This window comes from Leucoraja erinacea, chromosome 40 (genome assembly GCF_028641065.1).
Source record: "Leucoraja erinacea ecotype New England chromosome 40, Leri_hhj_1, whole genome shotgun sequence".
NCBI lineage: Eukaryota > Metazoa > Chordata > Chondrichthyes > Rajiformes > Rajidae > Leucoraja > Leucoraja erinaceus.
In genome coordinates this window covers 6,730,426-6,757,923 of record NC_073416.1, presented here as the reverse complement: position 1 = coordinate 6,757,923, position 27,498 = coordinate 6,730,426, and the positions used below count along the sequence as shown (strand labels likewise).

At 43.9% G+C, this 27,498-nt stretch overlaps 1 protein-coding gene across 6 annotated transcripts in view; it reads left to right on the top strand.

Annotated features, from left to right (window-relative positions):
- Window positions 1–27,396, top strand: part of LOC129714649 (cysteine/serine-rich nuclear protein 2-like) — a 71,213-nt gene extending 43,817 nt beyond the window's left edge. For 5 of the 6 annotated variants that reach the window (XM_055664375.1, XM_055664374.1, XM_055664372.1 and 2 more), the window contains 4 exons: window positions 2,735–2,902; window positions 6,195–6,454; window positions 13,504–13,800; window positions 17,607–27,396. In XM_055664375.1, coding sequence (XP_055520350.1) covers window positions 2,743–2,902; window positions 6,195–6,454; window positions 13,504–13,800; window positions 17,607–18,584 — 1,695 coding nt within the window. In that variant the 5' untranslated portion in view covers window positions 2,735–2,742 and the 3' untranslated portion in view covers window positions 18,585–27,396. The remainder of the gene's footprint in view (window positions 1–2,734; window positions 2,903–6,194; window positions 6,455–13,503; window positions 13,801–17,606) is intronic. The other variant, XM_055664377.1, reaches the window with a different exon arrangement.
- Window positions 27,397–27,498: the final 102 nt, after the last annotated feature.

The following is a 27,498-nucleotide window of genomic DNA, read 5'->3' as shown; positions in this document are numbered from 1 at the left end:
CTTGTCGGATTTCGGACATTTTCGGATTTCCGAATGGAAGATTTTTAGCGTAGATTAGGTAGGTAGCGCGGGCGGCTTGAAAAGTCTGGAGCAGCTGCCTCCTCCCCGGAGACCGGGAGAATCATTGCATAAATGTTAGTCAGTTAGTTTGGAGGGATTTTATGTGGTGGTGGTGGTGTAGGGGTGAAGGGGGAAACTTTAATTCTTAGTCCCCTACCTGGTCGGCGACTCCCAACCTCGCGGAGCTGGGGGCTCCGTCCGGCCGCGGGCGGCGCCGGTTGGAGCTCCGACCCCGGCAACTCTACCCCTGGCTGCGCGGCTCCAAATCCAGCGACGCTCCAACATTCGCGGAGCTGGGGCGTCCAGCCGCGGGCCGCGCTGGATTTGGAGCGCCTCGCAGCCAGGGGTAGAGTTGCCGGGGTCGGAGCTACAACCGGCGACGCCCGCAGCCCCACCGGCCACAGCGCTGCGGAGCTTACTGCACGGCGACCCGGTAAGGCATTGACCGCTCCCCGCCTCTCCGACCAGGTAGGGGACTAAGAATTAAAGTTTACCCCTTCACCCCCCCCCCCCCCCCCCTTCACATAAAAGCCCTCCAAACTAACTGACTAACATTCAAGCAGTGATTTACAGATGTTTAAGTGTCTCCCCGGTCTCTGGGGAGGAGGCAGCCGCTGCAGTAATACAGACCTGGGTTGACCGTGGGTCGTTTCGGGTCAAGTTTGGTGCCAAACGCGAGCTTTGGTGCGCAGACGACATCTGGAAAAAATGGCCGGTTTTCGGAGTTTTTCGGTTTCCGGAACACCGGATAAAAGGTTGTGCACCTGTACTAGTATTCTTAGTATTATATCCCTGAATATCCGGATGCCTTCTTATCCTTTCAGCTAGCGGCTCTATCATAAGTGCAAATAGCAGGGGTGATAAAACACAACCCTGCCTATTGCCCCTCGATAATTGAAATTTTGGAGATAACATATTATTAGTTAGTATTCTAGCCATTGGTTTATCATATAGTAATTTAACCCATTTAATAAATTTCTCTCCCATATTGAATTTTTGGAGTACTTTGTATAAATACTGCCATTCTACCTGATCAAATGCTTTCTCTGCATCCAGAGATATAACTGATAAGTCTTCCTTTTTTGTTTTGTATGAGTACATTATATTAAAAAGGCGTCTCAGATTGTTAGATGATTGTCTTTTAGCACTGACAGTACAGAGATTGGAGACTGGTTTGTTTGTGTTTTGTGGATATTGGCTGACCAAGGTATAATTTCTGGGCACACTTGAAGCGAAGTCACTAACGTAACATAGAAAAGATAACAGCCAATTTGTTGACTGCAAGTTCCAGCAAATAGCAATCGTCAGCTCATCTGGTACAAAGTGAGGGATGCCTGTCGACTTATGAGACACTTGGGGAAAGTTTGGTGTTGTTTAGGACCTTGGGACCTTCAATGCCCAGCTGAGAGTGCAGCACTCCCTCTTTCTACACTGAAGTGGCGTATGTGGTTGGTTGTGGGTTCTGAACTTGCAACCAACCCTCTGCATGGTGGGAGTTCACCTTCCAGCAGATTTTCTGTGCCAGTGGCGGTGACTTGACTGTGGTGGAAGTTAGGAGCAGAGAGAATGAAACTCAGACATACCCCAAAGTGAATTGCAAGTACTGAGGGCTCACTTGCAGTCAGCATTACAAGCAGGCAAGACGAGTGGGTGGGGTGGGGGGGTTGCAAAAAAATGTTCATCCATTGGTGAATTTTCATCTTAAAATGCAGCCCAATTTGTTTTGGCAGCAGCAAAGGATTAGAAAATGATTTGCAAGTGCTCAGATTTCACACTGCGCAGCCTTCTGTGGGAAGCCATTGAGTGGGGGTGTGGATGCATGAATTCATTGGACTCAAACAGTGCTACAGAATGAGTCATAGAACGTAGAAACAGACCATTCTGCCCAACGTTTTGATGCAGACCACCATGCCCATCCACACTACTCTCCTTGCCTGCATTAATTCCATATCCCATGTGGAAAGATTTGCCCTTCATGTCCTCTTTAAAGCTATCTTGCACATTAAACCTATGCCCATTAGTTTTTGACACCACACTCATAGGAATGAGACTCTCGGTAACTGGCCTATCTATGCCTCTTGTACATTCATATACCACATTGTGCAAGTGATTTGATGAAATGGAGGGATTCTTTTGTGTTGACATTTAGTGCACGAGTGACAAGCTAATTCTGAAAGAGCGTCAAAGTGTGGGAGTGTTACATAGAAACATAGAAAATAGGTGCAGGAGGAGGCCATTCGGCCCTTCGAGCCAGCACTGCCATTCATTGTGATCATGGCTGATCAAATCAGTAACCCGTGCCAAGTGTTTGGACATGACTGAAGAGCTCCGGTGATAGAATTTCTGGCCGCATTTTGAGGAACGGTAGGGGAGTTTTCCTTGGTGCTAAAGGAACAAAATGTATCCCTTGCCCACCAATCATGAAACACATTATCTGTTCACTTTCATGTTGCACTTTGTGGCGGCTTTCTCTGCACAAATTGCTGGTCTAAATTACAACTCTAGCTGCATTTTTGTGACATCCTGGGGTTGGGATTGGAAGCGTAACTTTATTTTCCGTAATTCCGGTGATCTAAAGATGCTGATCCACATGCTGATGATGATTATTACTTATATAATGAGGGGAGGTGACGGTAATAGTTCTGTGCGGTGACATTCTCCTTCTCTTTAACAGGGTGAACAATGGAGGTAGAAGTGAGTGTGAACCTGAAGCGCAAGTTTGAAGAGGTGGACGGTTCGTCCTTGTGCTCTTCACCCAAGGAATCGGATGATGATGTTTCCAGCAGCGACAGTGCAGACAGCTGTGACAGCCTCAACTCTCCCAGCTCCAGGGAGTTGCGCCGTAGGTGTCTCAAGCATTTGAACGGGGCAGCGCCTCACCTTTGTATTGCAGCCTTAGCATGTTTAGTGTTTTAGTTGTCCTCACTAAGTGGTGAGAATAGAAAATCAAATCATAACCCTAGTGGGATGTGGGAATTTTTGCCCTGTCAATTTTGAAACTGAAACCCCAAAGCCGGTATTCTACAGCCTTTCTGTTCCTGTGCCAATATTCAGCCTACTTGACCTCTATGCTGGGAGTTTGTGCTTTTTTTCATATTTAAAACAACCTAGAACATTGTCAAATAAGGAAAGATAGAAGTATCTTACACAGTGGTGGAAATGTTTCCATTCCGAGAGGAGGGAGAGAAACTAGAGGGGGACGAGGCAACTGATAGCCAGGACCACTGTGAATGTTTCTGAATGGGATGTGGCATCAGTCCCTTCCATTTATTCTTGCCTGCATTGTTTGCCTTTTTAAGTATTCACAATATGAAAAGGAGGAATAAATAAGAGGCTGCAAGAAAATTAGTGAACTGAATGTTGGCACCAGGACAACGGGTACGAGCTACAACCTTGTTTTTAATCAATCCAGTGAATATTGTTATTTCTCAAAGAGCTTTAAAGATGGCGGAGCTGGACTGAATTTACTCCCACATCCATATAAGCAATCACTTTTTAATCTGCAAGGATCTCTGGCCAGGGTTCATTGCAAAGGAGGTGGTTCAGCCCATAGGGATGTGCAGACTCTTAAGTTCACAGTACCTTAAGCTTTTTTCCCCCCATAGCCCTTTGCCTCATCTGTTTCAAATGATCTAACCTTTTGACAGTTGTTGCCTTGACTGTTCCATGTGACAACTGATTCCACTCCACCCCTCATTCTCAAACTGTCTCTCGGTAAATCGACCGGTGGGGGGGGAGGGGGGGTGATGGGTGGTGGTGGTTTGGTGCTGCTTCTTCTTCTTGCACGTGCACAGCCTAAAGTTGTAGGACAATTTGTTCTATTTGATCTTACTTGATTGTGCACGCCAGGTTGATTGCATTAGTCGAAACAGGGCGGACCACGTGAAGGTTGCAATCTCCAACCCCGTTTGGTCTGCTGATTTGCTGGGAATGGGCTTTGCTGTGTTGGCATTGGCTAATTTTGACTTTCACATTCCTGAAATAACTCTTCTGTTCACTAACTTGAAATGTCCGCACTAAGCACAGAAAAACAGGTGCTTTTGGAATTATGACGCTGGGTAGAGTTTAGAGGGATATATAGGCCAAATTCGAGCAAATTGGACTGCAGCCCTGAATGGCAACTTGGTTGGCATGGACAAGGTGGGCTGAAAGGCCTGTTTCCATGCTGAAGCTCAATGATTCCGTAAATCTAAGTGTGTCTGTAGCACACTTAGAAGGACCGAATTGCCCTTCTGGGTTGGACTCAGCTGATTTTATCCAGCATTTTGCTGAGTGTAGGGTCGTGGTGTCTATCACAAGTGTCATGGTGGTAGTTATTACATTCCTGCCAATTCTACATTTCATTCACTGTTAAGCTGAAAATCATGCTCGCTGTATAATAGGCATCTGATGCAATATTGCCTGTTTCGCATTAACCTCGCTACTCTCAAAAATAATTATGTGTTTTTATTTTACAAACTTGGTACAGTGTTCATCAAGGACCAGCATGTGGTGTTCTTGTTATGAAGTCGGTTGCCTTTCCCATCAGTCTCTGCAAGCCACTTGATTCAAAAAGACACGGATAGCAAAGAATTAGTAGCGACCTTACCGCACAGACGAGTGGGTCAGGAAGGGGAAACCAAAATGTTTTAATTTAAGGGGCAGGGGGGACACTACCTCTCTTGCAAAGAGCTTACAGGCCTTTCTGCAGCTGGGCTGCAACAAAGTAGTCTTCACAATGGGCTCCGTGAGAAACAATCATCTGTAAAGATCAAACTAATGGGCCTTACAAAACTGCTGAGGTGATGTGTTTGTTTCCTGAAAATTGGAAATGGTGCTCCCAGAAACCTGTTCTTCCTGTCTCAGTGAAAGGCTCTGTTCAATTTCAACCAAATTTCACAGATGATTTCCCTTTCCCCAGACACTGTCTGTTTCTCACAAAGGGACAAGCTGCTTTAATTTGATGTAATCCTTCCTTCGTTGCTTCAGATGATTGATGGACCCTGAAGAACTCGCTGTTCTGACACTGACCTTTGAGTTCAGGATTGGACTTAAAAAGCTTTTGTCCCCCTCCGCCAAGGTGAATTGTAAGGATGTTGGACTCCGAATGTCGACTAGCCTGGGTTCTCTGAGCAGTCAAACCTGCCTCTCACCAACAGGACTAATATCATGGCAGAGGTTTAAAAGCTCATCTGGCTTTCTGACTCTGCGGCAGGGGGTCTTCCCTCTTGGGGTCGCAGGGGATGTGGATAGTTCCTTTAAAAAAAAATTAAAAAATTAAAACATTTTTTTTTAAATTGGCAAGTACACATAAGGTTGAATTGTTTCCTATATAATATGATTCTGAAAGACAAGATACAAGATAGATTTATTAATCACATGTGCCAGATGGCACAGTGAAATGAAATTCCCATACAGCCATACAATAAAAATCAACAGGACACAACACACTATAGGGTTTGACATAAAACATCCCCACACAGCAGAATCAAAGTTTCCCACTGTGTGGGAAGGCACCAAAGTCAGAAGGCACTCATAGAGAGATATAGCACGGAAACCGGCCCTTTAGACCACAGAGTACACATCGACTGTCCATCACTCATTTGCGCTAACTGTACGTTAATCCTATTTTAATTTTCCGCACATTCTCATCCACACCTTCCAAATTCTACCACTCTTTTGCCCACTAGAGGCAATGCACAGTGGATAATGAACTTACCGATCCGCACGTCTTTGGGAATGGGGGGGGGAACATGCAAACTCTATATGCACAAAGCATCAGAGGTCAGGATTGAACCCGGCTCTCTAGCACTGAGGCAGCGGCTCTACTAGCTGTGCTGTAGTGGTCTAAGTGTTAGTGTTTTTAATTCCCTCTTGCCTAGCCTTCCTATTTGAAAAAAAGACGTGCAATTTTGAGCCCCAGACTGTTTTGCAGCCAATTAGGTACTTTTTCTTTTGAAGTGCTCATTATGGAGGAAACTTGCCAGGTAGTTTGTGCACGGCAGCCTCCCACAGGGGGTCTTCAAAAATGGATAGATTCGACTGTAGTGTGCCCTCTCCGTGAATGTTGGTGCACTGTGTATGTGCGTGTGTGTCTTCTACTCCCTTGTACCGTTCACAGAGCAGTGACTGACAACCCCTCTGCTCTGTTTCAGCAACCTCAATCCTAAAGAAGCACAAGCGGCTGAGGGCCAAGAACGTTCGCTTTGATCAGGTCACTGTCTACTACTTCACCCGCCGCCAGGGATTCACCAGTGTGCCCAGCCAAGGTGGCAGCTCCCTCGGCATGGCCAGGCGCCACAACTGCATCCGCAGGTACACACTCTGCGAGTATGCTCAGGAGCAGGAACACCTTCACCGGCAAATGCTTCGTGATCATTTGAAGGAAGAGAAACTCAATGTGCGCAAAATGAAGGTAAATAAAATGTGTATGGCTTGTTGGTATGTTTGGCAGTCAGTGTTGTGGAAATGTTTTCCTCTATCTCCTGAAATTTTCTCCAATATAAATTCCACTGGAGTAACTTGCAAGTCATTTTTTAAAAAGCGAATTATGTGAATTATATTGGATTAGACAGTGACCCTTGCAGAATTCTTAAGATTCCTTTGGCAAATATTCATTAATGTCCAATCAGCGTGAAACCTCAACACTGTCCATTGTGACTATTTGATGCTGAAACTGTGTTCAATTGAATGCAAGTGCTCTTTATTTCGACCAGTTACTTTAGGAATGGTGATTTAAGGATTAAAATTGTCATCTCTAACATTGTTTCAAAGGAAATTGTATGTTCATATTGAGAAGTAGTGATGGAGAAATGAGCTGTGTTTTTTATACTTCATCACAAAAATACAACTGCCAAAAATACAGCTCCCTTGCCCCACACATCCCGCAGGGAATCACTCCATTGGCAACTCTTTAATGTTGGTCTTAATTTTTGTGTTCATGTTTCTGAAACAGGATTTGGATACAAGACATCCTGACTCTGATGTAGGAATCAGGAGGTCATCTGATGCACATGACAAAGGGAAGGGTGTGCTGGGTGTCGAATTCTGCTTGTTTATGTTGCTATGAACTGACCTTATTGTGGTCTCTGCTGAGTGCATTCATCTGCACACCTTTGCTTGGAATGAACTTCAGAGATTCAGTACAGAGTGAGTCGCAACTGCTCCCAAAAAGGGCACCACAGCCCTCAACCATGTCTTGTGATGACACCTCCCTCTGCCGTGTGCTGCCAGCATTTTCTCGCAGACTTTGACGGGTGTACAATTTTGAGGCGATGGTATCTAATTGGTGGAGGAAGGTGTGAATAGATTTTGCTGGAGTCCTGTCACCTTTCTCCCTCTTTTCATTCCATGGTTGATTTCACTAGTCAAATATAAATGAATTTGGGACACAGAGTACTGTGATTATAATTCGGCAAAAGCTCAGAATTGAGTATTATACACAAGGCTCTTTCGACAATTTTCACTAAGAACTTGGCAAGTCTGTCCATGACCATTCGTTGTCCCACTTTTTGGTCTGCCCAAAATTGTTTGAAGACCTGCCTGTTTTTTTCAGTAGTGTTGCTACGTGTGCTGAACAAAGTGTTCCAATTGCATGCAGCAGGTGGAACATGGTGGCAGTCGCTCGGGTTGATTGCTTTGTGAAATAATTGGAGGAGCAGAGTTTATTAACACGTTGTCACTTCACAGCGGCTGTGTCTCGCACTCTGCTTGTTGGTGCATGCTCAGTGTGCCTTTACTCAAATTACTGCTCAAATGAGAAACTCTTTGCATGACAGTGTAAGCTCTAGCTTTTCAGAAAGGTGTCTGAAAATCTTGGTGTCTGGCAAGACCTCTGTTGCTCAGAGTTCTTTGATGTTTGCACAGCCTTTTAAGGAGAGATGGTGACACAATAAACTGCAGATGTTGGAATCTAGAGTAAAACGCAGCGCTAGAGTAACATGGTGGGTCAGGCAGTATCTGTGGCAAGAAATGGACATTATATTTCGGGTCATGACCCTTCTTCAAGGTTTATGTTTTAGTTAGCCCAGTCCTAGTTCACTACATGCCCCGTTCCTGAGTGACTCGGGGGTGTAGAAATTTCCCTCGATTCCCTCAAACTAGAAAGCCAAGAGAAGCAGCCTCCCACCCTTCTTCAGAATGTAGACAAACATGCTGGAGAAACTCAGCGGGTGAGGCAGCATCTATGGAGCAAAGGAAAATTTGCTCCATAGATGCTGCCTCACCCGCTGAGTTTCTCCAGCATTTTTGTCTACCTTTGATTTTCCAGCATCTGCAGTTCCTTCTTAAACCCTTCTTCAGAATAGTGCCTTTAGGAATCTTGTGTAAAACCGAGGCACAGAGGAAGCGGCCCCTCGGTTTAACAACTCGTGGAAAAGGGGAGTAGGAGGGTCCAGTGGAGGAGCAAGACACAACTGAGACCAACGCCTCTGGTGGGAGACCTCAGGAAAGCTTTGGGATGAATTAAGAGGAAGAGAGTCAGCTCTCACAGAGAAGTAACATAAGAAATAGTCTCCCATAATCATTGGGCCATACAGCACAAAAACGGGCCCTTTGGCCCACCTTGTGCATGTTGACCAAGTTAGTCCTGTTTGCTGCATTCGGCCCATAGCCCTCTAAACCCCTCCTATCCATATGTCTGTCCAAAATAAGAGCGGGAGGGCCACTCGAGCCTGCCCCACATTAACTAAGATCATGGTTGATCTGAACTTGGCCTTGGCTCCACTTTCCTGCTTGATTATCCTTGATTGATTGAAGGTCGAAAACACTGTCTCGGCCTGTAATATATTCATTGACTCCTCCTTCACAGTTCTCCAGAGGAGAGAATTCCAAAGATTCATGTCCTTCAATATAAATAATTCCACCTCTTCTCTGTGTTAATTAGATAACTAACCCCTTATTGTGCTTCTCGTGTTAAGTTCTTTCACAAGGGGAAACATCCACTCAGTATCCACACTGTTAAGCCCCCTCAAATCATCTCTCGTTCTTTTGAACTCCTGTGAGCATAGGACCAGCTGTTCAATTGCTGCTCAAAAGTCATCCCCTTCACCACAGCGAACATTCTAGCACATGATGGAGGCACAAGAATGGCAGCTGAATTCAAGCGAGTTATCCCCAGCCCTGCTGTGGGTGGTTTATGGGGGGGAATTATGTTCTCATGTGAACTGCCTTGCTGTTCCAGTATTTTTAGAAAGAGCAAATGTATTGTTGTAAAACAAAGGAGTGAATAAAACCTGAAAGGTAGATTCAAGAGAATTTATTGTCACGTGTCCCAGATAGGACAATGAAATTCTTGCTTTAAATGTCATAAATTCAACCTCTCTCCTTAGTTCGTGCCAGCACCTGGGTGCAGAGAACAAATAGTAATTGGGCGTTTGTGTGCATGTTCTCAGTCCACCACACAGCCCTGATTTTCAGAGCATTTGTGTGTGTTTAAATCATTTAACCTACATAGGAGAAATGCATTCTGAGATATGGAGTAGAACAATTGTTTGTGAAATTATAACAAACGTAAACCTTTCAATAAGCTTCCCATGGTCGTGTGTGCTGAAGAAGCACACTGCACCAAATTGTATCAGTAACTAGTATTTTCCAAGGAGAATGTTCTTTGAGATAATTATAATGTCTTTAGCATTTATATTTCCCCCCGCCCCCTCATCGCCAGATCATCAACTTTGTTTTTCTCTCCTATAGAATTGCTTGTTCCAATCTGCAGTTTCAGGGCCAATTCAATGTAAAGCCTTGTTATCATTGTCTCTCAAGGTAATGCTCAAGGCTGCTCTTGAATTGCTGGTGCCCTAAGAGACGGGTCAGCTCTTGTTGTGGTTTAGTTATTAATGTTTCCAATACATTTAGTTTGGTACAGAGACCTATCAAAACCTGATGACCCCTGCTCAAGCAAATTGTAGGCAACATTCGCTACCCTCGTTAATCATCTTCACTTCCTATATAACATTTGTGAGACGGGACCTCCCCCATTGTCATGCTAACTATCCCGTGGTCGAGGGCAGCAAGTGCATGGTACACCATCGCCTGGAGGTTCCCCCTCCAAGTTGCCTGCCATCCCAACCAGTAAATGTAATCTAAGCTGTTCCTTGTCACTTGATCTGACTCCTGGAACACTCCCCAACAGCAATGTGGGAGCACCTTCACCAGAAGGATGGCAACAGTCCAAGATGGTGGCTCACCCCCACCTTCTCAAGGGCAGTTAGGGATGGCACTAAATGTTGACCTTGCCAGTGGGAGGAAGAGACAATGGCTCAGAATGGTGGTCTTAGAAATGGGCTTCAGATGGAATCTGTTTATTTAATGTTTGGAAGGAGTGCAATCTGAGCAGAGACGTGCTCCAAAATTCATCCTTCTCAAATGAAACCACGGGTCTAAAGGATCTTCTCCCCAGCCCTCCCTTGTCCCCTGCCCAAATGGGACAGTGGAAATGGGGAACTGAGACTCATCCTCGGATGAGATCGCGTGGAGTGAATCCTGTTTATAAATACAAATAAATCCGAATAACTGCTCAGTTTAGAATCCAAGTGTTGATGTCGGGGATAATTATAGATTGACACATCAGGGAAACTGCTGGGCTGTGACAAATGGCTTGTACACTCACTGTAGTCTCCATGATGAAGCCTCCCCTATGTGTTGCTACTTGCACTTAGCCCACAGCACTCTGCCAGCTCACCGTTGAGTGGATATGTGCGTATATATGAGCTGTTCAGTGCAGTTCGACATGCTCTGCCCTTGTGCACGTTGTTTCCTTGTGATGATGCTCCACCATGGCTACTTGCACAACCTGTTACAAACTACCCCACTCCACAAGCAGGACTGAACGTTGCCAGGCCGTGCTCTCCCTGTGACATTGGAATATTGTACCTGGTCCAGAGAAGCCTACCTCAGGTGACTGGGTTCTTTGGCTGCGCACCATTATGAATCACTTAGATGAACCATGGGGGTCCGTGAAAACGGATACTCTTTAGTGAAAGTTTAGCACATTTACATCGTCATTTGAGTAATTGTCTTTTTCTATTGGTTTTCTTCCTGCAGGCCGTGGCCCCGTTTAGTGATTAGGCTGACGATGGCAAAACAGTGACTACTTTACCAACCTGAAAGAGTTCATGCGCACTTTTCACTGGATATCTCTGAAATGGTTTTTCAGCATTTTATGGAGACATTGAAAAAGCCTCTTACTACCTTTGTGTACTTTTCTCAAATGAGGAAAATTTGTTTTATTAGCATTTTATAATAAACATTGTAACCTCGCCTTGCATTCCTGCTTTGTGTCCTAAACAAAGGTCATGTTAAGGGCTATGGGTTTGAGGATGAAGAAATCTCAAACTTGATTTACAAGATTTGCACAGATACCTCCCAGTGCATTGTGGACACCCTTGGGGCCACAGCTGATGTTGATTGATCTTCCTCCCACCTCCCCTTCCACACATCGAGAGATAATACAAACATTGTGGAGGGATGGCACTGCTTGTGGAGATTACTATGGTGCCACCATTTTGTTGTCCTTGTACCAAAGATTCCATCCAGCAAACCATATCAAGAGCTGTCAAACACCTTTCTCCTTGGAAATGGAGAAACAAGGAACTGGAGATGCTAGTTTACAAAATAGAGAGACAAAGTGCTGGAGTAACTCAGCGGGTCAGGCAGCATCTGTGGAGAACATGTACAGGTGACGTTACAGGTCGGGTTTGGACCTTTCTTCAGATTGATCGCCCTACCACAAAGCCTGTTTTTTTTTTGTAATAATAGGCAGATGCTTAGACAAAGGCCAGAGATGAAAAGACAAAAGGTGTGACATTTGGATAGAAATTGTGACGCCAGAGAAAGGAAGGGGAGGGGATAAATCAGTGTGAATTCAGGTGGGGCACAGGGAAGAGGCGTTGGGGGAGAGAGGAAGAAGGGGGACGCGTTTTTGGTTAGTTACCTAAAATTGGAGAATTTAATGTTCATACTGTTGAGTTGTATGCTACCCAAGCGGAATATGAGGTGCTGTTCCTCCAGTTTACATGTAGCCTCACTCTGGTAATAGAGGAGGCCCAGGACAGAAACTGGGGAGTTGTTGGGTTTGTGGTTGATGCCAGTCGATGGACCTTTCACCTACATTCCTTCCTTCGACTTCACAATTTGCAAATCTTCTATGTTTATTTCACACCTATTGCTTTTCATCTCTGGCCTTTGTCCAACCATCTGCCTGTATCATTTAAAAAAACCCTCGCATGTATCCACCGATCACTTGCCAGGCTTTATCTTCTCCTCCACCTTAATCTCCCCCACCCCCTTATCACAATCAGTCTGAAGAAGGGTCCCAACCTGAAATATCACCTGTCTGTGTTCTCCAGACTTGCCGCCTGACCCACTGAGATACTCCAGCACTTTGTCTTTTCTCTCTTTAAATGGTTCTGCTACTAGGAGAAACTTTTTAGTCTGGGGTCTGTGGCTCAGAACCCAGCTCCAAAATAGCCACAATTAATTGGCGATGGGCACCATAACATGCATTTAAGGTTCATGTGGCAGTTCACTGGAGATGTAACCATCCAGGATTTTTTCTGGACTCGAACATTAAAGATTCGTCTCCAGGACAACCCAAAGAAAAACAAAGTCGTGTACAAAGAAAACTTTTCAATATTGATCAAAAGTCGGTCAGAAACCAGCATTTGCAGTTCCTTGTTACATTTTGACTGCTCCACTACGAAATCTCCTTGGACATGCCTACTTTGAAGAAGTTCCCTTCCTTTGCCCGTAAGGAGTTCTGTGAGACCCTCTTTCCCCGCTCCCCCTGCAATCAATCTGAAGAAGGGTCCTGACCCTAAACGTCATCTATCCATTTTCTCCAGACATGCTGCCTGACATGCTGAGTTACTTCAGCATTTTGTCTTTCTTTAGAAATGGTCTTCATGTTGGCTAATGAGTCGGACTTTCCATTTGGCCGAGGGAAGGCCTGACTATGCAAATGTGCGTGTTTGGCAACCTTTATAGGAGTGTGAGGGGTAGAGCAGTTGCAGGAAGGAGAAGTGACCAAGCCTCCGTGAATGCCTTGAGCCAGAGTTGGCACAAAGGGGTGACCTGGGCAGGTGAAGGTACTGCACTGATGTGCAATGATGCCAAATGACAGGGTTGGTACCAAGGCTGTTTCTTCACACTGGAGAGTAAATCCAGCAGTGAGGTTTGAGGGACCACCAGTTCAAGACGAAGTTGAGGAGATATTCCTTTGTGCAGAAGGTTGTGATCCTCTGGGATTCACTTCCACCCCCATATAGCCTTTTGCTCAGTACATTCAAGGCTGAATCTGACAGATCATTTCGACAGGGAATGGGGACTGGGTGGCAGAGAAGTACAGGATCACCCATGATCTTAGTCAATCACACAGCAGAATTGAGTGGCTGTCTTGCCACGCAAGTCTAGGTACTTGCAGCACAGGCACCTGGACTTAAACCACTCTAATCTTTTCCCCAACAGTTGACCAAGAACGGTATGGTTGAGTCGGAGGAGGCCAATGTACTCACCATTGATGACGTTTCCGATGATGACATTGATGTGGACAGTATTGAGGTAGATGACTATTTCTTTTTACAACCACTACCCACAAAAAGGCGAAGAGCATTGTTACGTGCATCGGGCGTCAACAGGATTGATACGGAGGAAAAGCACGAGCTACGGGCCATTCGCTCATCCAGGGAGGAATGCGGGTGTGACTGTAGGTTTTACTGTGATCCCGAGGTGTGCCCCTGTAGCAAAGCGGGAATCAAGTGCCAGGTAAGGTCTACGTTTCTGGCCAATAGGAATGACTTTTGTACAACTCCAGGAGAGCAAAATGGCTTTATTTTTTGTGCAAACATTTTGTGTGATTTATTTTGTTTTTTAACATGCCTGATGCTGTGGGAGCGGATTATAAATTCTTAGTAATACAGTGCAGATTTAAAATAGAACCCAACTGGGAAGGTGGGATGGAGTTGGTAGATGCAAGCTATTGAATGTCCATGTTCATCTCAACACCAGCAGGATAAAAATCCCAAGCATAACAACTGAGGGATGGAGAGCTGGAGGGATTTGGTGGAGGGAATGGGCAGAGGACATTTCAGGTCAGGACCCATCTTCAGACTGATGGAGTAGGGAGGGGGAGAAAGCTGGTCGTGAGAGGCAAGGGCAAGGAGTGAGGTGGAAGGTGAATCCAGATGAGGAAAGGTTGATTGACCAATGAGTTGGGTGGAGATGGTTACCATGGCTGGAGGCGACAAGTGGAGAAGACAAAATGGTCCAAATGGTGGAATCTGATAAGGAGGGTGAGGTGTGAAGAGTAGAATGACGGGTGCGGATGAGTTGGGTGGAAAGGAGCAGGGAGGACTGGGAGATCAGCAGGTGGAGGAAAGGTAATGAACTGGATGATGTGGGCAGGGAAATGGAAAGAAAGTATTTTGATGGGTGGAGGGGGGGTGGTATCGCTTACCAAGGTGGAATATGAGACGTTGGTCTTGCAGTTTGCATGTAGCCTCACTCTGGTAGTGGAGGAGGCCAAGGATTGATCAAATGTCTGTGTCTTTCCTTGCATTATGTTTCTGACATGAAATTACTGGGTTTCTCTGTAATTAAGTCCATAAAATCAGACCAAGACAAGGCCTTCAAAACTGTTCCATTACTTGTTCGAGACTCTGGTCAGAGAGAATCGTGACATTACTCATTCTAGACTCCTTTAAAGTGGGTGTAACTATGAATTCTCTCCTCTTCAAGAGATCCTGGCAGGGCAGACGTCACTACAGCCAATGAAAACCTGGCAGCTCACTGGTCTTGAAATTTGCCAATTTGGCCCTCCCTGACCCTAGTGTGGATGAGGGTTTACTATCCAGGTCATTGGCTCGTCGATCCTCCATGAACTCAGAACAAGTGAACATCAGTAGGCTGTCCCACCACGCTGGGTCCTGACCTCGGCTGGTTCACAAGATGACGCACATAAACATGTAGGTGTGGAGAACAATTAGGAGGCAAATGGTACGTTCACCTTTATTGCAAGAGGGGATGGATAGAGAAGTGCAAGGGTATTTGCTGAGGTTGACCAGGGCTTTGGTGGGATCACATTGGACTAATGTCTGCAGTCTCGAGCTGAAGGAAGGACATGCCTGCTTTGGAGTCAGCGCAGCATTAATTCACTGGATCGGTTCCTTAGACGAAGGATTGCCCACGAGGAGAAAGATTGGGGTAAACTCATTGGAATTTAAAATACATATTCTGCTTGATGGAGAGGGTTAAACCAGGGGTCAGAGTATAAAGCTAACACAGATGAGGAGAAACTTGACACAATTTTCAAATCTTTGGCATGCTGCCTGAGGTCATTCGCCATTCAAATCGATCAGTGTGATCCTCTTATTTCCTGCTGCCTCATATGCGTGTCCCTTTAAATTCACTTCAAACACTTCGATTCAGATTGGTTGTCGTATACACCAGGGTGCAATGCACCTTCGCTTAAATCTCAAACTCTTGCATATACAGTATGTGATAATGATATCTACAACAATAGATACAATGACAAAAGCAACATGGCAGAATGGTGCGAAAATTTTAATACAATCTGAAGTAGCATGAAACAGAAATGAAATGCAGTAATGGAATTACCTAATGAGGTAGAATTACGAATGTTAGTGCTCTGTGTGGGAGCATGTTTCACATTCTCATTGTAGTTTCCACAAGTGGAAATATTCTCTTTCTATCCACTGTAAACCTACCGATGTTTTAAAAAAAATCTCTAGGTCACCTCCTAACCTACATTTCTCCAGAAAAGAGAACCCACAGAGAATGCTGCTTGTGTCTCTTAGTACATCTGTTTAAAAAGCCATAACCAGCTATCATATGTTATTCTGAAGGGTCTTCAACCTGAAATTGTAATGCTGTTTCCCTCTCCACAGATGCTGCCTGACCTACTGGGTGTTTCTAGCATTATGTTTTTATTTCCAATTTCCAGCATGCCCGGTTTTTAATTTTTGATAAAAAAATTCTCAGATCCCTCTTATTATCAGATCCCACCATGTTTTTTTTGCCTGTCCCTTTCTTTGTGATCTTCCCCAACCTTTCAAGTTTCAAATCTCTGTGCTCCTCCATATCTGACCTGTTATTCATCCCCAATTCCTGTGGCTCTGCCATTGGAGGCCTGAGCCATAGAAGTCCTTCTGCCCCTTCTCGAAGATATTCTTTAAAATCTCTCTTCAACCAAGGTTTTGGTACTCCTAATATTTTCCTTTCAGCTCACTGTCAAATTTTGCTAATACTCCTTTGATGCCACTTGGGATATGTTATAATGCAATTTGCTGCCATCAAGACGTGCCTTAACTACAGGTGACAGCCCGGCTGGTAGAAGACTACAGCTGATGATGAATTTTAATTGCTAACTTGGGTTAGCTCCAAATGCTGTTGCGAGTTATAAGGTGCAGAAGGTGGCCATTCAGCCCATCGTGACTCTGGTCAGCTGCTCTCTTCTTGCCTTTTGCAGCCAGTTTTCAGATCCATTCAGTTTTTTAAGGCCACTTTTGCTCTGCAGAAGGCAGATAAATGAGATGTTGGGGGATTAGAGATTGGGTTTCTTAATTGAATTCATGTTATGTTGTTAGCTGATTAAATGTTAGAATCAGTTATATTATCCGTGTAAATAGATGAGACAAATATGGGGACATATGTGGAGACTATTGCTTGAGTTATGTGTAGGAAGGAACTGCAGATGCTGGTTTAAACCGAAGATAGACAAAAAATGCTGGAGTAACTCAGTGGGACAGGCAGTATCTCTGGAGAGAAGGAATGGGTGACGTTTCGGGTCGAGACCCTTCTTCCTTGAGTTAGTTGTGGTCCCAACTTCTATCAGACAAAACTTGCTTCCAATGCAGTCTGGTGGTAGCTGTTGTTGCCGGCAGCAACAATAGACAATAGGTGCAGGAGCAGGCCATTTTATCTCCAGTTTTAACTACAATGTCTGAGCTGACATGTTGGTAATGTTTCGATGTAATTCAGCAAATGTAGGCTCTCCAAATTTCATGGAGATAGTAGGGCCTGCATTTTCACAGCCTCTTTCAGGGCATCCACAACCACTTAACAACTGATGAAGCTTTTTTTTGAAATGTCACAGTTGCAGTAAAAAATGGCAGGCAAATGGCACCAAGTGATCTCTCAAAGAGGAAGGCAGTAAGGGCCAGGTAATGTGCTTGAGTGATGCTGCATCCAAGGACACCATGTCCTTTTTGAATAATGTCGTGGGATCTTTTATTCCCACTCCAGGACTGACAGGCCGTTGGCTGAACATCTGAAGGATGGCTCCTCTGACAGTGTGGCACTCCCCCCAACACTGTATTGGATATTTCAGCCTGGATTTCTTGCTCGAGCCTCTCAAGTGAGACACGAGCCCACAACCTTCATCCTCGGGGGACAAGGGTGCTGCTCACAGAGTCCTGGCTGACTCGATGCGAAGGACTGTGGGCTGGCCCTCCCACACTGAGAAGGGCTACGTTTGTGGTGTGACACTACAGTCTTTAACGACTAGCAGTTGTTCCTCTGAACTGTATTAACACCAGTCTCTTGTCCTTAAGGTGGACAGGATGTCCTTTCCATGTGGCTGCTCTAAAGATGGCTGCGCCAACGTGGCTGGCCGGATTGAATTTAACCCCATCCGCGTCCGGACTCACTACCTGCACACCATCATGAAGCTAGAACTGGAGAACAAGCAGCAGGACCTGCAACAGCTGTCGCTGGCCATCACCCACGCCTCCAGCGGCAGCCACACGGAAACGCAGGACTACCAGGATTTTGCTGCGGAAAATTACGACTTGGAGAACGAGACTGCAGTCATGCACTTGCAGTCTGCTGAGGAGATGGACAGGAAAAAGGAGGAAGAGGCTGATTTAACCAGCTCTAGTGTAACCATGGATACCAGTGTAGAAAGCCTAGAAGTTTGTATATTAGGAGATACAGCAGCTAGCGCCAGTGAAGCGTGCCAAGGCCTAGCGATGCCAGTTGTGATCGAAGCAGAAGTGACTCCTGTTTCTCCTGTGTTGTGTTTTGCTGACAGTGCTGTTCAGGATAACCCGACGCCTGAGGAACAGACATATTTAAGAAATTCCACGGTGTTGTATTATCAAATAAACCCGAGCTGTGCTGTAGGTGTGAACTGCAGCGATAGGGAGGGTGATTATGTAGAAGCGGCTTTAGAATCTGATTACCCAAAGAAAACCACTGTAGAAAATTTGGTTGCTGCTACCAGTGGTTCATTGGTATCATATGTGCCTGTCACTGAGCACTTTTCTCAAAACACAGGGACCTCTAAATATCAGAACATCCAATTTCCTTTGGTGGATGACAGTGCTGCATTAGTCAATTATGGTACCACTGTGCACACTGAAAATCCTAAGCAGGAGCCCCAATTCAATTCAAACCTTCAAGGTGGCTGCCTCAGGGCTTCTGAGGGTGACCTTTGTGCAGCTGAGCCGGCTGTGCAGAAGATGTTTTGCCAGTCTGAAGGTCTGAAGACCCCAGAGGATGTCCCAGCAGCAAACCCAGTAACTCTGTAATCCATTTCTGTATTCTGTAGCTAGTTTGCACAATTGCTTGTAGCTTTTTGCTGATTTAAATGTCTATTTATTTAGGATGTTTTTTAAGTACAACACAAAACTTTTTTTTAAAAAGTAGCAGAAGATTGAAGTTGGGGCTTTTTTAAAGGTGGAAGGTTCATTCAATCTGGATTTAAACAGAAACTTTCCCCTTTCTTGCTACCCGAAAGGCTGGAGGTAGGAGACAATTGTAGCCTGGTTATTGAGATCTTGTGGTTGAATCAACTGACATATTCTCTTTTATCTATAAAAAAGGACATGTATTCTTTTTCCCCACAAGGCTGTATGCCCTTTCTCACACATGCACAGTCGAGCAGTGGTTGACATCGGCAGAGGGAATGCTTCATTTTGCAATGCATTTCAAGCCATCTCCAGCATCTGTAAAGTCTGGTATTCCTCTGACTGAGCTGCCATTGCTCTTGGCTCCTGGGCAGATCTGAGTAACTTTATTGGTTAATTGCCTCCAAAGGGAATACCTAGTAATCTTGGATGGAAACCTTCTGAGGCACAAAGAGGCCGCATGAAATATACTGCACTACCGAGCCCTCAACAGTGAACTGTTTGCTTAATGGATCTTAAATCCAGTCACCTGTACCTTGGCTGCACCACCATTCACCCAAGGCTGTACAGAAATTACCTTGTCTTACACCTGTTACCTTAAATCTTGCCTCTCTTCCTAATCACTATTTGTTCCCCCATTGCATGATGATTAAGAGGCGTTGACTCCACAAGAATATTTTTGCCATTTTTTTTTGGGTGGGGTGCAACTGATATGAAATTCATTTTAGTACTGTAATGTGTTTGGACAATTTTGTGTATTGGATGAAGGGTACCTTAATTCTGTCTGTGAACACTTTTTTTCAATGTAGAAAGTGCCACCTTTTGAATTGGGTTTTATTCAGAGAACCTGGAAATATGCACACTTACGCGCTCGCTTCCCACTCTCAAATCTGCTTATTTACGAAATGCCCAAGTTAGAATCTACAAAGTACTTCAAAACTGTTTGTTCTCTGGGTGAGACGGTGTTTCGAATAATCATATTACAATTAATTTATTTTCTTGCCATTTCTGTTTTGTCTAGTTGAAGGAAATATATTTGCCTGTTGAAACTTTGTTATGGAGTCATACAGCATGGGAACAGGCCCTTTGGCCCAACTTCCTACACCTGGTTCTTGATTTTTGGTTGAAAGTACATTTACCATATCTATTCCACTCATGATTTTATACACCTCTATAAGATGACCCCTCGACGTCCTGTGCTCCAAGGAATAAAATCCTAGTCTACACAACCTCTTAGCTCAGGCCCTCGGGTCCTGACAACATCCTCGTAAATCTTCTCCGCCCTTTCCAACTTTAACTTATTTTCTATAACAGGGTGACCAAAACTGAACACAATACTCTAAATGTGGCCTCACCAATGTCTTGTACAACTGTAACATGTCCTCCCAACCTCTATACTCAATACTCGAATTGATGAAGGCCAATGTGCCAAAAACCTCTTGACCACCCTATCTACCTGTGACGCCACTTTCAAGGAACTATGTACCTGCACTCCTTGATCCCTCTGCTCTACAACACTCCCCAGAGCCCTGCCATTCACGGTGGATATCCGGCCTCGTTAGACTTCCCAAAATGCAACACCTCGCACATCTCTGCATTGAATTCCATCAACCATTCCGCAACCCACCTGGCCAACTGATCAAGATCCTGCAGTAATTTTTGGCAACCATCTTCACTGTTTTCAATACCACCCACTTTAGTGTCATCTGCAAACTTGCTAATCATGCCTTCTATGTTCTCATCCAAAATTATTGATATAGATGACAAACAATAGGCCCAGCACTGAACCCTGAGGCACACCATTTGTCACAGGAACTGGGTTATGCACATTGATGACATTTAGAGCTTCTTAATAGCTGTAGCATTCTTATCCTGCACAGTATCTGTTCTGTACACCATTCTTTAGTTTGTGTATCTGAATTGTTTCACCATTGCCAATCCCTTCGAAAAACAATACTCTTCGTTAAGGTGAGGTGAGTATCCAGTGATACAAAATAATACTTAATGTAATCCCTTTCCCATTCTACTGAGAGCAGAATTGTGGCTGAGCTTCTCATCTATAGTTCAACAAGTCAAAAGGGCACAGGGAGAAGAGGTTTGAGATGCTGTGGGTTTGATGCTTTGGAGTTTTTGGAAGATCATCTTGTTGCTGACAATGAAACAGCTGAATGCCTTTTCACCTCTTGCTCTTAAACCTACATGTATGTTCTTGGTTCTTGCAGCCATTCTCGAAAGCGCTCCAATAATTTTGCATGTTTCTGATCTGACCAAAACAAGGCCCAGTGTTCAAGGTCCATGATGACCAGAGGCTGACAGTTTGGTTTGCACAGATACCTCCAGATCTCTTGACTTCATGCATAGTTACGCTGGCTGAGTTGGCTTCTTCTGTAGTAAGTGCTTTGCTTCATATTTTCAATTACCGCTCATAAACCCATTTTATATTTTCTTACTCTGCCAAGTGTTACCCATTCCCAATTGCCCTTGAGAAGGTGGGGTGAGCTGCCGTTTTGAACTGCTGCAATTCCCCTGATGAAGATGCTCCCACAGTGCTGCTGTGGAAGGAGTTCCAGCATTTAGACCCAGGAACTTTGAAATAACCATGATTATATTTCCAAGTAAGGATGGAGTGCAACTTGGAAGGGAACCTGCAGGCAATGGTGTTTGTCTGTACCTACTTGTCTTGTCCTTCAGTGGAGGAGAGGACAGTCCTGGCAAATTAAATGGTTTATTATTGTCACCTGTACCGAGGTAGTGGACAACGTTGCTATTGCAGAGTAACTTGTAGACAGAATGCACTGCACTGTTAGGTCTCATTCACATTACAGCTGAAGTGATCATTTATTCACCCTTGTGTTGCTTTGAATGTCTACCCTTCATTAGGAGTAAGATTTTGTAGCTGTGTCAGAATGCTGATGTAAAATTGGAATGAGGTGAGAAGGGATTAGTTCCTTTGCGAGGGGCCGCTCTTATTTCCACCGAGGGGTGGGGGGGGGGGGTGTTAGTGCGTGTTGGGGTCCCCTTGCACGTGCTTCAGTGCATCCAAATCCAGGCAGATGTGAATTGGAATAAGGAAAGTCTTTATATACCTGGCCCTAATCGAGGACAATTTGCTGAGGACTGTACTTATACACCTGACCCCAATCTGGCATCAGCTGTAGGTGCTCAATCAACATTTATCTTCAAATGCTACCTTTGTTTCAGAAGAACCACCAATCCGTAAACTATTGTTGGTGTTGAAGAAGCCCTGTCTCTTGGAAGTCTTTCTCGTTGATCTATCCTGTTTACAGGAACAACTCTCAATTTTTAAATCCAGTCTGGCTCTGAAGCCTATAAACTGCAATTTGGATCTTGCATCTTAACCTGCAGTCAATGTGTAACAGTTTGATTTAGTGAGAGGTCATTTGAACAAAGCACACAGCAAGGAGCAAAACAGTGATCTGAAATGACCAGAGATTATGCATTGAATCCGAAAGGTACCTTTTAAAAAAGTTAATGCGACATTGATTTTTTTTGTTTTGATTTTAATGCAGTCATTCGATCTGTCCACTGCAAGTGCTGAAGTTTCTATCTCTGTCGGTATGTGGTTGTCAGTCAGTGTCCTTCATAGTTATCTCTGAATGATCCACTGGCCAATGGCCTGATAGCAGAGATTCCAAGTTAATTTTTTCCAGCAAGTGATTTAAAAGAATATATACATATCATAGGTGAGGTATGTTGCTTCAAGTTCTGCTCTTCATATCTTTTTGAATAGATCTGGTTTCATTTAAGAAAAAAATCTACTTCCCCTCCTCCCTGACCTCTGCCCTGTCTGCTCTGAGTCTGACATAGCCAGCATTTTTTCCTGTGCCTGATCACTGCCGTTACACAGCATCACAGTTAGAGCTCTGCCACTGCACAGTTCCACATGCCATTGGCCTCTCCCACTGGCTCTGAAGCTGCCAGTCAGCTCACATCGAGTTGGACCTATACAGAGAGTGAGATGATCTCTGAGCTCTGCACATTTTCAGATGTGCAGCAGTCGTTGTCTGGCTGCTGGAGGAGGCTTGGCATGCATCACTTTCATCATGGGACTACAAGCGGGTGCATCTCGCCACCTCTCCACCCATTTCAAGGGCTGCGTGCAATGTTACTTTGATTAAAATTGCTCAATTTCAGAAGGGTTCATATGTATCGTGTGAAGCTGCCCTCCAAAAGAGGCTTTCTGTACACCTTCGTGCTGAATCTGAATTTTCCAGAATTGCATAGCCGGCTGGGCTTGTCACCTGACTTGCTGCTAATCTTTTCTTTTACAATTCCTGACTCTTTCACTCGGCTTCTCCCAATTCTGGCATCTGCCTTGAAACAAATCTACAATTGAAATTGAACAATTTGTTGAAATGACTAAGGCTGACAACCACTTGTGTGGCGTTCAACCCACAAGTGATTCAATAAACTTTTTATGAAAAGCACTTTGGTAAAACTGGATGAATATGTGGGGAGAATTTATTTAAATATATTTGAGTCTTGTGAATTATGTATAAAAATGTGTAAAATTCTTTGTTAAATCACTGCATACTGGTTATCAGCATTGATTGGTTTATTTATAAGGAATCATTTGAAAAAGCTGAGCGTATGAGAAGCTATGTTTTAAGCAGTGTGCATATCCAACTCTGGATGAATTTGTAGGAAAACAGTGTGATTTATGTGATTATGATTGAAGCTGAACAGATGCCATGTTTGAGAAGGGAAGAGTGTAAAACGATTTCAGCGAAACCTGGCTCAGATCGTCCGTTCAGTCAAAAGAAGAGTAGATCCTTTGTTGCCTGGATGGATTAAAAAATAAACCCGACTGGCCAAAAGAAAACTTGGGCAGAGCTTTCAAATGAGGCTATTGGGACAGCCAGTGTGAAAATGGAGTATGTCACATTAGCCACCAGTTGCTCTGTGGCTGAAATTAAAGTCCTGTGAAGATACTGTCCGAGGAATTTTGATCCTGCATTTAACCCTCCTAAGCTTGGATGTGTTTGATACAAATATCTGGTGCTCAAAGGGGAAAATAATCTGTACTGCGAATTCACAAAGATCCAAGAACAGTCTTAAACAGTGATTCATGAAGGCTTTTTATTCACGGGATGAATAAAAAATGCAAGGCCAGCATTTAATGAACATCTTTAAATGCTGCTAAAACTGAATGGCTTGCCATTTCAAATGTCAGTTAAGAGTCAAACTGTATTGCTACGCACAGAAGCCAGACAAGGTAAAAAGAGTGGAGATTTCCTTCTTGGAAGGACATTAATAAAACTAATATACTTATGTTATACTCTTTTCATCTTATGGTATAAGTTTTTGGGGCTGTGTGGGAGAGGGGAAGGAATTTGAATAAGATTTTTTATTGATAGTTGTCACTGTTGCACTTTGTTAGTGGCCTTGTGACCAGTTTGGTGCAAATGTATCTGTAGGTACTGTACATATAATATAATGCTTCTCACTGCTGCCATCTTAAGGGGGAAATCAACATTACAAACAGCTTTGAAAGTAATTGGGACAAAAAACATCTTGAAGCAGACTGAGGTAAAAGTTGCTTTTTTGAAAAAAAAAATTGCCGTGCGCTGCGACTGAACACGAAGGAATAGCTGATTCTGAAGTGCTTTCAATTAGTGTTGGAGGCCAACTGTGCCAGTTTTAACTGGTGGTGAGGGTGCAGGAGGGGAGCGGATGTGGGAGCAGGGGGGGGGGTAGTAAGTTTTAGATTTTTATTTAATGGGGTGTCATGCAAATGTCACCACTTGGAACACAGCAATCCTGCCACTACTGGGATTTTATAAAGCAAACACTGCATCTAGGACAGTAAACACAAAATGGTTCCGTATGTAGCTCGACACATTGCACCATGTTTGGATTACTGCCCTATATCCAAGAAGCTCTGCATTCGAAGCTGCTGCAAAGCAAGTGGACAAGTTACTGACAGTTTTAATGCAACAACCTTCTGCATTGTACTAGTTGCTTATAAGAAAGTGCACGTGCAAATTTTACATCGTATTTTATAGTAAATTTAATGATAACCTGCAGGACCAAGAGGCGAGGGTATGAACTGTCTATGGAGTTGAATCTCTCACTAGAATTTGCCTCTTTTAACAAGTTGCTGAACTGAGTTGCTTCAAAGTATATGTTTTGATGCCTACTGTCACTATGTGAATGACTGCAAACTATTGTACTGTTGGAGAATATAAACTGACAACAAACCTGCAATATTAATGCTGGGCATACTCAAAAAATTATTTCTAAAGTGACCAAGGACTGAGATGTTTATGTGATCAAATGTAAACTGGTTTAAGTCTAAGTTGCTTCTTGCTGATTTGTTCTGCCATATTATTCTGTGTTGGTTGTAATCCTCGTATCTCTTCCCTGCCCCAGCCAACTGTAAATGGGTTGCATTTTGTTCCCAAACCATAATCGGGCATGAAAGCGCACAAACATCTCTGCACCATTTCCATCGCAATGCATCTGTTGTGTCGCAAAATTGTAGTCTTGACGCAAATTGCAACATTGAGATTAGCGGCTGACAAACATCGCAAAACATTTATTTTCAATAAAGGCTCTCACCCTTTGAATCAATATTGCAAAGTGGACTTTCTCTGCCCTGAGTCTGGTTTGTGTTGTGTGAAAATGGTACAAGTGGGTTTGGATTAAATGAGGCGCAAAGCAAGAACTGGGGAATGACTTAACACCCCCCTATGGACTCTGCTCCTATTCTGTGAACAATACAGGGATTCTTCAACCATGGCTCAGATCTTCTCCTCTTTGAGTCTGAGATTGTGCATTCAAGTCCTGCTAGAGAGGCATGAGCACAAGTTCTAGACTGGCTCTTCCAGTACAGTGTAATGCTGAGGGAGCTGTGTTGCCAGAGGGGCAATGCCAAGAGTGTCAGGCTGGCAGAGGAGCGATGCCAATGTAGCACCCCACTTTTACAAGTGTCATTTTTTTTGTGAGTTATGAAAGAGGTCGGATGCAAAAGATTTCACAGCTCTCTTCAGAAGAGCAGGGGTGATCTCCCTGGTCTCCTGATCAAGAATACTCCTGCAACCAACATTAAGGAGCAGATCATCAGGCCCTTACCTCTCTGCTGATTATGGGAGCTTGCTATGCGCAATATGTCTGCCACTTTTGCCAACAGCATTACTGTCCGGAATTATTTACTGTGAAGGAGATGAACCATGTCAGGGTGGTGGAGATGGGGAAGGGGCGGTGGTAGTGCACAGGGCAAGAAGACAATTCAGAGTATTGACAAATTACCACAAAGGAATGGAGCCTGAAGAACAATGGGCATGGATTTGATTACTTTCCACAAGGTTCTGTCTTCCTGGGCAAACAATTTAAAAGAATTTGGTTGGAAACTATTTGGTGGGTGATGGTGGATTGCTTTTGAACCAGCGAGACAGAGTGCAACATCTTTTCTGGCACTCTGTCCTACATTTGCACATTTAGCTAATGACTGCCATTTATGTTAAAGTCAACTGCTAAAAAGTGTTGATGGGGTCTCAGCCTGTTAAATTTATATTCCCTAACACTCGTGAGTCCCTGCTTAATTTCCAGTAAATGTCAAACCTGAGCTGCTTCAGTGCTTGTGATTTGTTACAGATAACTGCCACGATTAGTTTGTCAGACCTTAAAGCTTAAAAGGCTACCCCACCAACTATGAGGCTTTGCAAGATTGCCTGTCAACGTTCCGAGGACAAGCTGCCCCCTCTGTTTAAAAATGCAGAGTCTGACTACCTTTCAATTCCATCCCAAGTGCCAACTGTCCCAAACAGCGGTCTGTGAAATTTACTGTCTCGTTTAAATCCTCGGCTTTTTACAATTGCCACAGAACTACAACAGGAGGTGGGATGAGTCGGTAATAAAGCACAAAGCAATTGTTTTTGTCACTTTAATATTCCTCATTCTCAAATGGAACTAATTTCTGCACTAAAGCCATATTATAGGGTTTTGGTTGATGTTTTTAAAAATCCAAGCAGGTCCACTAAAGTTTGAGGTTGCTGTACTTTGTCACCATGAACATTATTATCAAATAAGCTGTCATAGTGAAATACTATTTCTCTTTCATCCAAAATGAAGTAATGCAAGTGTCATATCAAAGCTGCCATTGCTATAATGCAAAAGAAACATTTTAAATATTTATTGAATAAGTTGCTTTAAATCACAGCAGCAAAATGAGAATTTAAAATTTGATTCAAAACATCTGAATTATTTTAAGAAGTTTGAATAGCGTTTCTTTGTTTGAACTGGATCAGTATTTTGTGTTTCAAGTGCCCCTTTCAGGGCTGTCATTTGGATAGAACAAAAAAATCCTTTGTTTAAAAGATTATTCGGGGATAATGTAGTGTTCTGTTCAATGACCAGTGTCAGGCAAGGTAATACAAAGTTCCTGCTATCTCTTGCTAATGGAGATATTTAAAACAAAAGCCAGCCAAATCGTACAGTGCTGCTCATAGTAGGGCAGCTAAGCTGTGTTTTATAAACACTGCAGCACTAGTCTGTGCTCAGCATGTATAATATTGCTGCTAAAGTGTAAATGTGCATAAAGTGTTGTATCCCTTTAAGAGCCTGTGGCTTTGCCTTATTGGGTCAGTAAATGTTGATTGCTCTAAGCACTACTTCAAGTCAATTGGATCTTGGAGAAGCAAGTGTGATGAACATAGATGCAATATTTATATTAAATATTGATTGGTGTAAACTTTTTTGATTGAGATTCTGCAATCATTGTGTATTTTGCAACCATCTTCAATGCTATCAAGTAGATGGATAGGGGGCTCTTACTCCATCAGTGACTGATGAA